This window comes from Mus caroli, unplaced genomic scaffold, assembly GCF_978045245.1.
Source record: "Mus caroli unplaced genomic scaffold, Mus_caroli_1 scaffold_18, whole genome shotgun sequence".
Lineage (NCBI taxonomy): Eukaryota > Metazoa > Chordata > Mammalia > Rodentia > Muridae > Mus > Mus caroli.
In genome coordinates this window covers 23,587,658-23,602,439 of record NW_028227273.1, presented here as the reverse complement: position 1 = coordinate 23,602,439, position 14,782 = coordinate 23,587,658, and the positions used below count along the sequence as shown (strand labels likewise).

Genomic DNA, 14,782 nt, shown 5'->3' with positions numbered 1-14,782 from the left:
ACAGAGGTACTAAACAAAGCATACAAAACTATTTAAATTTAAAAAAATACACTTAGAAAACCATAATAAATATATGCACATTATGTGATCACATCTTCTGTCCTAGAAATGAAGATTTGTCATATAAAGTACCTGCCTTACTGACTCTTGAGAATCTGGCAAACAGCATATGTTTCTCTCTCCCTCTTATTACTTATCCTTAAATCCGTGTGCACACTTTTAATCTCAGCACTTAAGAGCCAGAGGCAGAAGGATTTACAGAGCTTCAGGAGAGCCGGGGCTACATAGAAAAGAAGTGAAATATTCCTTCCCCCAAAAGGGAGTGTTAAGGGCACTAAATAGGAATAGAGCAAATGTTCTAGAGTAAATTCTAATTGTAAACATCTTGTCTACATTGAATTTTAGTATTTTTATAGCTATTGTGAGAACTTAGTACATGCAAAGTCACCTCTTATCATTTTCCCAACTCCTCTCAGGTCCATGCCCCTGTCTATCTCCTCTTTCTTTTTCCAAATCACCCACCAAAGTCTAATTTGTGCTGCCCATATACGCATGGGTGTGGGGCTATCCAATGGCGCATGGTTCACCATCCAGGGCTCACACCCTTCAAGAAAACGGACTCCTCCCTTCAGAAGCCATGGTCAACAGTTCCTCATTCAGAGGCTGCTGCTTGTGAGCTCCTTCCTCTAACGGGCTACACGTGGACCGGCTGGGTCTTTATCTTGTGTATTCTTGTGTATGGGCACAGCAGTCCCCAGGGTGTGTATGTAGGTCAGAGGACAAGGTCAGCCATTTTTCTCAATTACTCTTCATTTTATTTTTGAGCAGGATGTCTTACTGAACCTGGAACCCCTAAGGGATCCTCCTGTCTGCCTCAGCAGCAATGGTGACAGAGAAGTGACACATCTGATTTTCATGTGGGTGCCAGTAGTCTGAACTCGGTTCTTTTTAATAACACAACAAGCACTTTATTGACTGTGTCGTCTCTATAGCACCTACTCCCACTATGCCCCCAAACTCTACTGGGCCTTCCTAAATGGAAATGTTTTCTCATTAAAAACCTTTGGGAAAGTGCATGCAGTTTAAGTATGAAGACCTACGTGTGACATGAATTCATAGTCCCAGTATTGGGGATGTGGCAAGAGTTGGATCTCTGTAGCTCACCAGTTAGTCAATTTAGCAGAATCTGTGAACACCAGAGCCAGTGAGACCTCTAACCTGCACATACATGTGCACTTACATGTATGTGTACACACACACAATCTTATTTAGACAGATATTTTGATATGTTGGATTTCTTTTACTGCCTAAAACAAGTACTAATTAACAGCAGAATGGTAGGTGATGCCCTGTAATAAGTATGACTTAGGATGGAAGAAAAGCAGGAACTCAAATACAAGTCTATTATGTCAATATATCACCTTGACCTAGAAGGTAGTCTAACTTGTATTCAGCTTATATGAGGCCATGAGTTTGACCCTAAGCACTGCAAAACAACAAAATAGACAAGTAACACTTCCATTTTTTCTCTAACCTTTTCCAATCTGGAAGGGTTTTCCTGTAAATAGAATCAAGGGGCAACACTTGCTGGCGACCTTGAGTTTCGTCATAGATAGCGCGCGCAGCATCAGTGGTTAGGGTAACCACACAGTCCATGTCACTTGCCAGATGCCAAGAGATAACCATAGCAGCTCGATCATCTTCAATTTGTGCTAGATGTGCAATCTAAAGCCATTTTAATAAAAACACACAGAAATTTAAAAATAACAACAATGGGAAATGTCAGGTAAGTACACACTTTTTTCACACTTAATGTCTATAGTAGGGAAAGTCTTGGCAATCATGAAGTGTTACTTAAAGATGTGCAATGAATCAACAGAGGCTCAAGATTAAGAATATATTTAAAATACCTTTCTAAATATACTTCTTTCAGAAAAGTAATCTAAATATTATAAATAAGAATCATTGCTTCTGGGCTAGTGAGATGGCTAGTGGTTAAGAGCACTGACTGCTCTCCCAGAGGTCCTGAGTTCAATTCCCAGCAACCACAAGGTAGCTCACAACCATCTGTAATGGGATCCGATGCCCTCTTCTGGTGTGTCAAAAGACAGCTACAGTGTATTCATAATAAATCAATAAATCTTTAAAAAAAAAAGAAAAACTAAAAAACAACTATAAAAAAAAAAAAAAATCAGCCAGGCTTGGTGGCGCACGCCTTTAATCCCATCACTCGGGAGGCAGAGGCAGGCGGATTTCTGAGTTCGAGGCTGGCCTGGTCTACAGAGCGAGTTCCAGGACAGCCAGGGCTATACAGAGAAACCATGTTTCGAAAAACAAAAACAAACAAACAAAAAAAAGAATCATTGCTTCATTGGGAATAAGAATAAATCATTTTCTTACTTACAAATGCTTGCCTGTGTCACAATCATTCCTGCTTCACGCCTGTTACCACTGGGATATTACTTCTAAAATCTCTGTGTTGTGCTAATACAATTAGGTCTACCATTTATTCTTATCTGATCTGGTAGTACAAACCTGCCTAGAAATAAGGCTTTTATTTCACTACAGACACATTATAATACCTGCCCTATTTTTCTAATTCGCAATACATTAATGGGCAAAAATTAACAATATGGAGATGCAGACAAGAGGTCCAGCTCAGTAGTAAAGTTCTGCCTAGCATACAGGAAGCCCTGGAGTCAGTCCTCAGAACTGAAGAGTGCAGGAGAGAGAACACAGTCTACACAACACAAGGTAACAAGATGTACTGTTTCTTAAAAAGTTTAAAACACAAACCTTTCCCAAAATATCTCCACTGCGTTTAGTGTAGTTTGGAAGAGTACACAACCTTCTGGGCCTCTTTTTAAGCTCGTTCTGTTCTGTTATCTTTTTTTCCAAAAGTGCTTCAATATGAGTTGTCTGTAATCAATAAGGAAAATTTATCTATAAGGTCAATTGTTTTTTATAACAGGCAATCAAGGATATAGAAAAACCAGTAGTTTGGAGTACTTGAGAAAATTATTCAAATAGGCATTACTTGATAGAAAACTATCAATATATGTCTACCGAATACTTACCATGGGAAACTGGGCCTGGAAATCCAGACCATGGCATGCTACAGCAGTACTCCTACCACTGAGCTACTAGACTTCCAAAGACAGAAAGGCTTCTTATGAGGAAGGAAGGGGCAGTGCAAGGGCCTTCCTAAGCTCTTGCCCATCATAAACTCATGCTCTACCGCTGAGCTGTTTTTTCAGTGCTGTTTAAAAATCGTAGCTATGAAATACAATGCCTAGCCAGATCCAGGGTATTCTACAATCTCAGTATTCCTTCACGTGAGGAAGGAAGAGTTTGAACCACATAGCAAGACTCTGTCTACCAAATGCAAAAAACAAAAATACAGCAAAGCAAAAGATAAAAATAAACACACTCTGTAGTTGTCTTCTCTTTAAAATTATATCACAAACACAAAAGGCTATAAGCTAAAACGTTCTCTATACTTAACATATTGTGGGGCTGAAGAGATGGTAGAGCAATGTAGACAATGTACTATTCTTGCAGAGGATCAGGGTTCGATTTCCAGCACCCATATGGTGGCTCTCAGGTGATCCAATCTGTACGCACGCAAAGCCTTCACATGCATGAAATAATAACTACATCAAGCAATCAGACATAGTATGTGCACTGTGCATGTGCCGTGGCACACATGTGCTCAGAGGACAAATGCTCTCCCCAAGCCTGTCAGCCTAAGTTCAATCTCCCAAAGCCACATGAGGATGGAAGGCAAGAACAAATTCCATAGAGTCGTGCTGGGACTTCCACATGTGTACCATGGCAACCCATCTATGTGCATATGTGTATACACACACACACACACACAAAACGTTAAAAGCAACAGTGTCTGTAGAGTTCCTAATAAAACAAGTAGTTGAATTTAATAAAAAGATTTAATGAACACTGGGAAGCTGTACCTGTTGTGTAGCAGGAATATCAATATTGTACGCTTTTAGTTCATTTCGTAGCTGGGTCTCTTTTAACTTTGCTTCTTCAGCTTGGCCTAAAATTAAAAAAAAAAAAAAAAAAATTACATTCACTTTTCCCCGTCCCACATTCATTTTTTAATATCCTTAAAACATAGCTTTTGAAAAAATTTCAACTACTTTTTTCTTTTAATGTTAAAATGAAAACTGACAAGTAATAACTGCAAAGCTCTAAGTCCCAAGGTCCAATGATGCATTAAAAAGAGAAACAAAGTTCATATACTGGGATACACTAGGTATCATACTGCAAACTCACGATTTGGGATGTTATTCAGTCTTGATCTCATTTGTGGACACATGAGCTACATAACTGCAGAGGAGCTCTCAGACCCAAGGTAACCGTTTATGAGCTGGGCGTGGTGGCACATGCCTTTAATCCCAGCACTTGGGAGGCAGAGGAAGGTGAATCTCTGTGAGTTCTGGGCCAGTCTGGTCTACAGAGTGAATTCCAAGACAGCCAGGACTGCTATGCAGTGAAACCCTGTCTTGAAACCCACCCTCCAAAACTTTATAAACAGTCTATAAAATGACACGTCAACTTCATTTCTATTACTGTGTACTGTTTTATATGAATATAAATATGTAACACAGGTAATATATGGTTCTTAGTCAAGTTCTCAAAATTTGAAGTATATTATAAAATGTCTAAATATCTATATTTTCAATTTCATTTTACACGTATGAGTATTTTGCCTGCATGCTTGCATGTGCACTACTTGTGTGCCTGGTGCCTGTAGAGGCCAAAAGAGGGTGTTGGATCCCCAGGACTGGAGTTACAGGTGATAGTGTGGAGCTGTATGGCTTCTGGGAATTGAACCTGGCTGATCTGGAAGATCAGTTAGTGCTCTTAATCCCCGAAGCATGTCTCCAGACCCTATATATTTTAAACCACGTAACTGATATATAAAAGCATAAAACTAAGATGGAGGGATGGTTCAGTGACTAACAGCTCTGGATGCTCTTACAGAGGACCTGGATTCAGTTCCTGGTACTTACAGGGCAGCTCACAACTGCCTGTAACACCTGTTCCATGTAATCTGACGCCCTCTTCTGGCCTCTGTGGGCATCCAGGGAAGACATATATGCAGGCAAAATGCCAAAAATATAATAATAAATGAACCTTTTGCTGTATGGTGGCAGCAAATCCCTTATTCCAGCACGCTAGAGGCAGTGGTAGACAGATCTCTTGAGTCTGAGGCCTGCCTGATCTACAGAATGAGTTCCAGGACAGCCAGGGCCACACAAAGGAACCCTTTCTTGAGAAGAAGAAAAAAAAATGTATAAAACTAAAACAAGTTAAAACTCATAGTAAAAAATATCTGGGGGCTGGAGCGACTGCTCTTCTAGGGGTCCTGAGTTCAATTCCCAGCAACCACAAGTGGCTCACAACCATCTGTAATGGAATCTGATGCCATCTTTTGGTGTGTTTGAAGACAGTGACAGTATACTCACATATATAAAAAAATAAATCTTAAAAAAAAAAAACTGACAAATAAAAAACAGGTTCAAAGCACAACTCACCAAATGTCTTATTTTAATTATATAAGAAAATCATTTAAAAGATAGCACACATATTCTGGACAAACTGAAGAATAAATTAAATACTTCACTTTTAGTATTTGTAGACCCACATGCTACTGTGGTATGTAAAACACGAAGAGCTCATAATTAAAACTAAAAATTAAATTACATATCATCCCTCCGGTGACATCTTTTGCCAGAAGCTAGAACTAGATAAAGTTAGTTATCAATATTGTCAAAAGCCTTAAATTCTCCACAGGTCCACATTTTTAGAGGAAAAGTGGCAGCTTTTATAATCTGTAAGCTTGCTACAAGCTAATTAAGTACGGAACACTTCATGTTAAAGCTGCTAGATGTCCAGTACCTTCACTTCTAGTTCAAGAAAGCAGTCAGGAGGTCTCCACCCCCGCCTCGCCACTCCTCATAGCCCACCGCGGTATGACCTGAGTAGAGGTGACTTACATTTCATTTCATCCACAAGCTGCTTGTTGGCATCGAAGAGACTTCTGTACATAGTGATGGACTTGGATAACTCGTCCTTCTCCTTCGTAAGCGCTGCCATTTGTTGCTGCTTCTTAACATCTAAGAAAACATTCCCATATAATTTAAACAACTTATAAACTTCTATGCCATAGTATGATGCATATGAAAAGCAGAGCAAGGTTATCTACAGCACCACCACCAACAGAGCATAATAATCTATTCTCCCAAAGGCTTACCATTGTAAAACATAAATGGCAGGCTATAGGATTCCAATGTTCCTGATACAGTTGACAGCCGAGGCTCAAAGATAATAAAGTATTCAGTACTATCCCTTCCAGGACTATTTTCTGCCAGCACTAGAGTCTGTGTAAGTAAAAAAGGAATGAGAAAAAATAAGATTTACAGAAAAGAGACATTCCAACATTACATATGTTGTCATACGGCTACCAAACAAGCAGTAAAAACTGACTGTGACGAACACTGGCGACTCTTCAGATTTTCCAAACCACCAACACAGCCACCCAAAACACACAACATCTTACCTTCGCTATTAGTTAGAGACCCAAATGATGTAATGAGGACAACTCAGCAAAAACTCCTTATGATGGGAAATTATGAGGAAAAGTTGTATTTCCCATCACCCTATCTTTTATCAGTGGCCATTTCTATCTCAACCTGCAAAATTATTTTGATTCAAACCTTTAGGTTGAAGCAGGGTAAAAATTGCTAATGGAGTAAAAGCTATAAATAACTTTCACAAAGCAATACTCAGAGCACAAAGCTGGATTTCAGTTACAGCTGTCACTGTGGGAGACCAGCTCCATGAGACAGAACAAGAGGCCCCTGAAAAAAATTAACGACTTGTTTTTAAAACTTTTATTTCTTTCATCATTTTACAAAAATATACCTGAGCTTAAGACCAAAATAAATAATTAGCAACAGATGCAATTATAGATATTTTAATTCAAATTTTCAGTTGTACAGAAAAAGACCTTAGGTTCTTTGCTCTCAAGAATACAATACAATATAAAAAGAAAAAGAAAACAAAAAATCCTAAACTAATAGAACCTTATAGATCATAAAAACAAAACTATAAACATTTATAATTCTTTTTCTTAAAAACTAAAGAGCACAAGTCATGAATAAGTCAATTCTCTGCTCTACTCTGAGTTTGAAAGCTATCAGCAATGCATACACAGAAACGCAAGCACATAAAACACGTTTCTATTCAAAAGGTAACATGTTTAACTTGTTTGCTTATACTTGGTTTGTTAATGACAATTGATGAAATGTTACCAATTTAAAATGTTTATAAATAATACTGATAAACCACACTGTAGCGATGCCTTTGACAGCCAAACACTTAGCTTGAAATTTTAACAATAACTTAAGAAATAGGAAACAAGTATCTCACTAATTATTTCCTTGCAGATTTGTTTTCTAGGAATAATGAGAAATATGGCTAATTAAAAGCTTATTTTACTAGAAGGTATCAAATGTCCCTTTAAGAAGGGAGAAGAGCTGTATCAGTTTACCCTTTCATCAGCAGTATATAAGATATCAACTCCCCTGGGGAGGATCAGCATTTCACACTGATAATTACTGCTGTAACTAGCTGCTCTCTAAGCATGACCACATTCACGCTTTTTGTTTTTAATGGCCATTTACTCTTTCTAATTCAAAGAATTAATTTTCTTTATTCATTTATTTTTATACTAGATTGCCAAAAATCATCAACACAGTTGCTTCGTTTAATTCTGTTTATTACATGCTCATCACAGAGCTTAATATGTAATAGTTAAATATACTCTATGAGTAGGAATTTGGCATATGAGATGGACCTGTGCAATGAAAACAAGTCTGTTTTTAGAAGATTTCAGATCATGTAGGCAAATAATACAGACTATAAAATGATACAACCTATGAACCCGATACAGGACAATGTCAGACTATGACATAGAACAAAGCCTAGGTAAAACATTATATACAAACACTAGCTGTATTCTGGTTGGTATTTCATTTACATTCTTGAAAATGATGGCTCAGCAGTAAAGGATGAAGACTCAAAGTTCAACTCCTAGCACCCAGCCACCAAGACATAAATATGAACTAATATCCTTTCTCTCATTCATGTAGCATTGACATGTAGAAGCCAAGCAATACAAGGCTCTTGTGTTTATTCAGTGGAACAGGAAAGACCTCTGGTGGTGAGGCGGAAATTCATACACATCAAGTTCAGATTTTATATGCAGCTTCTGCAAAGTAGCTACGTTTCTGACTTAATTTCAGGCAGAGCAATTTCAAATGCATATGGGAAGGAAGAGGGAGGCTCAAGGAAAATGGGCTAACTACTCTTCCGATTCTATTCCACTTGACATGTTAAACCAGCTTACCTCCTCTATAAAAAAAAAACAAAAAACAAAAAAACAAAAAAAACCACAGGTATGCATCCTTTATTGTCTAATTTTATCACGGTGTAGGTGAAACTCACCTTATTTTCCACTGTCACAAGAACAACTAGGAAAAGTTGACAATATTGGCAACTGATAGACAAGTCCTCAATATGAAGAGAGTCAGAAGTGGCATGGTACACAGGCTGAGAGGAGCGGCCTGATCAGGCACAAGGCCTGTCTTACAAGCGTTCTTCAAGGTGAGGCCAACTCTTTAAACTTTTCCAAATTATAACTATAGTTCTTATATAAAAACTACACACTTTTAAATGTTGATATCATTTCAGTTAATGAAACCATTTGGTTATTCACTGTCCAACAGATCAGCAAATATTTAGGATAGATAAGATACACATGGAAGACTCCCAGTTTACAAGCCTAAAGTTACTGAAACAATGTAATATTTAAAATTGATTATATATAAGGATGAGCAACAACAAAAAAAAAAAAATAAATAAGAAAAAGTACTATTGGTACTTACAACTATTCTATAAAGATTCCAAATAAATAAAATAAATAAATAAGTAACTAGGAAAAAGGATCATAATAAGATTTTTTTTTTGTCTGTTTAAAAATTATGTGTAAGTAGGTGTGTGTGTCTGCCATGTGGGTATGTGTACTCAAGTGCCAGTTCCTACAGACAACAGAGGCACTCTATCCTGTGGAGCTGGTGTTTAGGTAGTTGTGACCTGGGAAATGAGCCACGGTCCTCTGGAAGACCAGTAAGAAGTACTCTTAACTGCTTAGCCATCTCTTTAGTCAAAATTTTAAAAAACAAAACATAACTGGAGCATTGTGTATACACATGCGACCAACATACTATAAATAACTAAATAATCTAAAAAGAAAACAAATACTTAGACCAACACTGTCCAATCTTTAACAAAGAGCAGTGCTCGGGACCGAAGCTAGGGCCCCACACTTGAGAGCTCTAACAATGAGCTACAACCCCAGCCATTCCCAGATCATTTAAAACGTAATTGTGATAAAGAATCAAACCCAAGGATGGCTTGAACCTTAATCTGTATCAGAAAAACCCAACCCTCTTGCCTCAACACACTGACTTTGGTCAGGGACACAAGCCTCGCCACCAAAAAATTAAGTTACATTGCATATCGGCCTAGAATCTGTAAAACATTCACATCCAATAGTGTACATAAGAAGCACTTGATAGGATGGTGCATCCTACAATCCCAGGACACAGGAAGACAGGAAGTTTAAGGTCATCCTGGAAAACACCCCTCCCCTCCAAATATCACACAAGTTTTGGTAAAAACATAAAATTTTAAAAATACAATAATGATAAAAGCATTTAAACATGTGTATTATTTTATGGTCAAGCACTTTTCTTTGTAGTAATCTGGAGTCCAGCAGTAACTCAGTCTCTGCTTAAGTATCTACACACCAGCTGTTCTAAACAAACAGAAGAACACTGACACATTTATGATATATAAAAAAAACTTTGGAAAGGAAATAAATTTGTACCAAGGACTGACGAAAGTAAGTGTAGTCACTTTATTAATGATATAGGATTTTAGTTAAAAAATATATCAAAAATAAGCTAAACAAGACAAAGAAAAATTCTTGCAAAAGCTGTATCCTATAATATTTAAAAAATTCATTAACCTCAAGAATTAACACCCTTCCTCCTCTAGTGAAAACACTGTGCTGTGCTAGTGTGCACATTATAACTGCAGACAAGTCTGCACCAGAGGGCCAGTCACTGCTACTTCTCTATGGTTAACAATGTAACAACTTATGGAGGTCTTTTTACACTACATTTTAAAACTATTTTCATTTTAGAAAAATAACAATGATAGGCTTACAGTTTATTACATTTCTACCTAGAATCTTACTGCCAGTATAATAACAGTAACTTACATCAGAACATTACACAGTAGAATGCTAGGTCACCCACCTGGATGAGGCTGAGTAAAGCTGGCTCTGGGGTCCAATTTGTAATAGCAAAATCACAGATATTTCAACAGACTTTTACATTTACTGCACCAGACACAAAACATCAGAACATCTTCATAGCTGTATATACCAAGACAGGTGTATTATGGATGTTGGAAAAGATCTAAGAAACTTACCGTGATTTCAGCAGAACCTTTCACAAAGGGAAACTCAAGTGTCCTAACCTTCCCGATGAAGAGTGGGGTATCAGTGTCCTCCTCATTAAAGCCTTTAATGGTTGCTACTACAGTGCCAACCAGATCCATTCCAGTATGATTACCATAATTATCCTTAAAATACACAGTGGAAAAGAACTAATTAGCATAATTGGTTAGAAGATAACTGAAAAGAACATTATAAATCAGAAACAAGACAAATTCTCTTTTTATTGATATCTCAAAGCAAAAATGTTTACAGATATTTAAGTTTTTTCCAGCAGGTTTTAACTGAATGATCAGTATTACTCTGTAATAGCCATTGTGAACCTGAATTTCAAAGCAATTACTCTTGTTAAACTCTGTAGTGTTTGAAGAAGACAGAGACATTACTGTAATACTCAGGCGTAGGTCTTTGACCAAGGTCCTGCTGGCAATTGAACGGACGTTAGAAACAGCTGGGGTAGCTGGTTGGCTGTCAGGAACCAACTTCATAGGCTGGTTGGGGAGAACATCAACTATAACCTTGAAAACAAAAGCAACATTTGTATTAAAAATTCCCTCCTATGAGTACTTTACTACTTCAGAGGAAAAGAAAAAAGAACAGCATATACTACATAAAAAGTTATCCTCAAAAATTTCCATTAATTTCTTTAAAATAATTTAAGTTTATTTCATCCTAATTTTTCTGAAAATTATATTATAAAATTCTGCTTAACCACATTTTATTTATAATGGATCAGTTATCTATCATCAATCACTGGTCTAAAAATATTAAATGGAAAATTCTGGAAATAAATACTTTATAAAATTTCATAACTTATCTCCATATATTACTATAACATTTTGATTTTATTATTGTTGCTAATCTGTTGTGTCTACTTATTAAGTTTGATGAGATAAATAAATACACAGGAGAAAATCTGGTACTGCCTGTGGTTTTAGGAACCACTGGGGGTCGTCAAATGCCTCCTGTAACTAGGGAAGTGACTTTTGCATCTAATAATTAATTCACTTTAAAAGCAAATACTCCATTTATAAAATGAGCAAATGCCATGGTACATAAAAGTAGATATACAAACCTGTTGGCTGCTGAGAATATTTGTTTTATCAATCATGAAATCAAACTGGATACAATATGCTCCCACCTTGTTAGGGATAGTTTTCTCCCTAAAACAAAGAGGTAAGACGATGCTTTTTAATGGAGTAAATAAATTCAAAGCATTGATTATTTGTTTCCTTTCATAACAAGCAAAGGAATAAGAGAGTTATTGACACTGTACACACTTTCATTCGCTTAATATTTATTTTAGATTTAGTTATTACATCTATGACTGGTTTTTGCCTTCATGTTTGTATATACACCATGTGTGTGTGCAAGCTATGAGTTATTAGAAGGTGTTAGATCCCCTGGAACTCTGGATCTGGAGTTACAGATGGCAGGGTGCTAAGAAATAGACTCATGTCTCCTAAAAGAGCGGCAAATACTCTCAACTGCTGAGCCATTGCTCCAAGCCATTATTTTACATCTGTTTAATCCTAGGACCCTCTTACCTCTGCATCTGTTCACACAAGACCCAGAACTGAGGCTCTAGATATAGCAAAAGCAGAAATAACTAATATAAAGATACAAAAGTAAACACAAAAAACATAATAAATTATGTATCTTTTGGATTTTGCTTCATTTCTATATTATCAATTTCCAACTAACAGTTTTGTAATTTCAAAGTTATAGGCCATCTTACTAACCTTCGATGCGACTTTTTTTTCAGGGATTATTATTTTCTGACTTTAAATACTCAAGTTGTTTACTGTGATTTGATTACCAATAAGAAATTCAGTGCCTATTAGGAGACGCACTTAGTCTATTTGAACCACGTTCACCATGATGCAATAGGAAAGTGAGAGCAACAATTAAGCAGCAGTGCTTCCAAGTGGCAAAAAGACCACAAAAACAAAACAGACAAAACAACAACAAACCACCGTCCCTGAAAAGAGTTATGTGAGAAATTGCTTACAGATGTTTACAAAGTAACAGCTAAAGGTGTAACGAATTGAGGCCTGAGTTTCCCTGCATTACTCCTGGGAGCAATTCTAAAACGCAGGTAAAGCACAGGCAAAAGGATTCCCAATGGAAGTGCAATCCACCTCCCAATTATTATCTTCATCTCTGACAAGAGAAGTGAATGTACGCCTTCGCCTTCTCTGGGCAACGGCTGCTATTCTCAACAGGCACGCATCTCCACAGATATTAGTGCCTAGAAGACAAACAAAATGAAGAAGCAAAGGAGCTAGACTAAAAATGAGCAGAGACAAGAGACATCCCAGGAATGTGAGGGAATTCTGGATAGACTTTTGCTATGCAGGCCAATGATGAATAAGATTCTAAAAACTAACAGAGTACAGGACTTTGAAAGGAAAATCAAGAATTAAAGGCAGGATTGGGTTGCATGCATGAGTGTGCACACACACTCAAAGACACACATACATACCCCAGGCACAACACAGTAGAGGGTATGTAGAGTAAGGTGTGCCAGAATTTGGGTACATAAAGGCCTGTGAGGCTCAAGATTATTAGGCAGTGGTTGAGCATATAGGAAACCAGGGTGAGCAAAAGTTTGGACACACACAGGACCACAGGGTATGCTAACCAGAAGCCAGTGTTGGGACAGGCAGACAGGAGAGGCAGAGGCACCATGCTGCAAGCAAGGGCACAGAGCTGCTGAGAGTAGGCTCACAAGGTACCCCAGACACAGGGTCAGGTTAGAAGGGAGTGAGGGGGGAGCACAGCGTTCTGCCAGCACACAAAGGAAACACAGGCTAAATCCGATTGACCTATGGAGTCTGACAGTTTCCCTCCACTTTCTGAACAAACTAATACAGAGGACAAGACCAGGAGGGAGAGAAACCAAAGCATCCCACTGAGAAGCAGCAGCTAGATCACCCTCCACTGGGATAAAGAGGCTACCTGAATACAAGAAAACCAATTCCAGATGTACAAGTCCCAATGAAGACACACAAGTAACATAAACAAGGCAACTTGCATCCTCTAAGATGGCCAAATCCACAGTAAGGGTCCTTAATGAGAGCAACTGAGAAGACGTCTCAAAGAAGACTTGAATGCACTCCAGAAGAGCACACACAAACCGCTGGATGAGATAAGGAACTCCATCAAGGATCTAAAAACTGAATTCAGAGCAAACTGAAATGACTCTGGATATGAAAAACTAAGTCAAATAAAAAACCTGATAGAAAGCCAATCGGCAGACAGAGCAGAGTACCACAGAGATAACTGTACGATCATGTTCACTGCTGCTGTAATCATCACAGCTAGGAAAACGAACCAGTCTAGATGTCCAACAAATGATTACTGATTAGCCGGCAGTAGTGACGCGCGCCTTTAATCCCGGCACTCAGGAGGCAGAGGAAGGCGGATCTGAGTCAGAGGACAGCCTGCTCTATAGAGTGAGATCTAGGACAACTAGGACTATACAGAGAAACCCTGTTTCAAAGGGGGAAAAAGATTACCCAGTGGTGAAAATGTCGTACAGAGAGACAATGAAATTTTATTCAGCTACAAAAAAAATTAAATGTGCTAGAAATGGGTATAGCTGGGAGGTATATGAAGGCAACCCAGACCCAGAGAGATAAATGTTCCAAATTATCTCTCACGTGGATTGCAGGTCTGAATTTTTATATCTCTGTGTTTAACTTGCAATGTATATGTATAGAAAGAGAACAGGAACGGGTAAGGGAGGCCTGAAGGTGGGCCACAGTTGAGCACATGTGGTTTCAGTGAGGAAAAGCTGTGTGGGCAGGAATGAGGGAGGGGAGAGAGGAGGCAAACAAAACAAAAAACGTAAAGAAACTTACTGGCATTCCTCATAGGTTCAGATAGTCAACACTCCATCCCAACTGGTAGCACTGGGGTTGTTTAAGAGGGTCAGTCTTATTGGGGGAAGTCAGTCACTAGAGGTGGGTTTGTAAGTTTAAATGCCCACCCCACCTTACTTTCAGTTCTTCATCCTTCAAATCCCTGTGCCTGCCTATATGCTTATTGCTATGCATTTGCTGCCAAAACTCTTCACCAGGAAACTATTTTATAAGGTAACTATTCACCTGCAACTATTTTATAAGGTAATTTTAAACAAACAAACAAACCTTACTTTCAGTTCTT

At 38.0% G+C, this 14,782-nt stretch overlaps 1 protein-coding gene across 1 annotated transcript in view; it reads right to left on the bottom strand.

Annotated features, from left to right (window-relative positions):
* Nucleotides 1–14,782, bottom strand: part of Smchd1 (structural maintenance of chromosomes flexible hinge domain containing 1) — a 122,251-nt gene that overhangs the window by 14,144 nt on the left and 93,325 nt on the right. Inside the window, exons 35-42 of the mRNA XM_085833192.1 lie at nt 11,688–11,775; nt 10,999–11,130; nt 10,588–10,740; nt 6,281–6,407; nt 6,024–6,143; nt 3,972–4,057; nt 2,797–2,919; nt 1,535–1,725 (exon numbers count right to left, since the gene is read on the bottom strand). Coding sequence (XP_085689318.1) covers nt 1,535–1,725; nt 2,797–2,919; nt 3,972–4,057; nt 6,024–6,143; nt 6,281–6,407; nt 10,588–10,740; nt 10,999–11,130; nt 11,688–11,775 — 1,020 coding nt within the window. The remainder of the gene's footprint in view (nt 1–1,534; nt 1,726–2,796; nt 2,920–3,971; nt 4,058–6,023; nt 6,144–6,280; nt 6,408–10,587; nt 10,741–10,998; nt 11,131–11,687; nt 11,776–14,782) is intronic.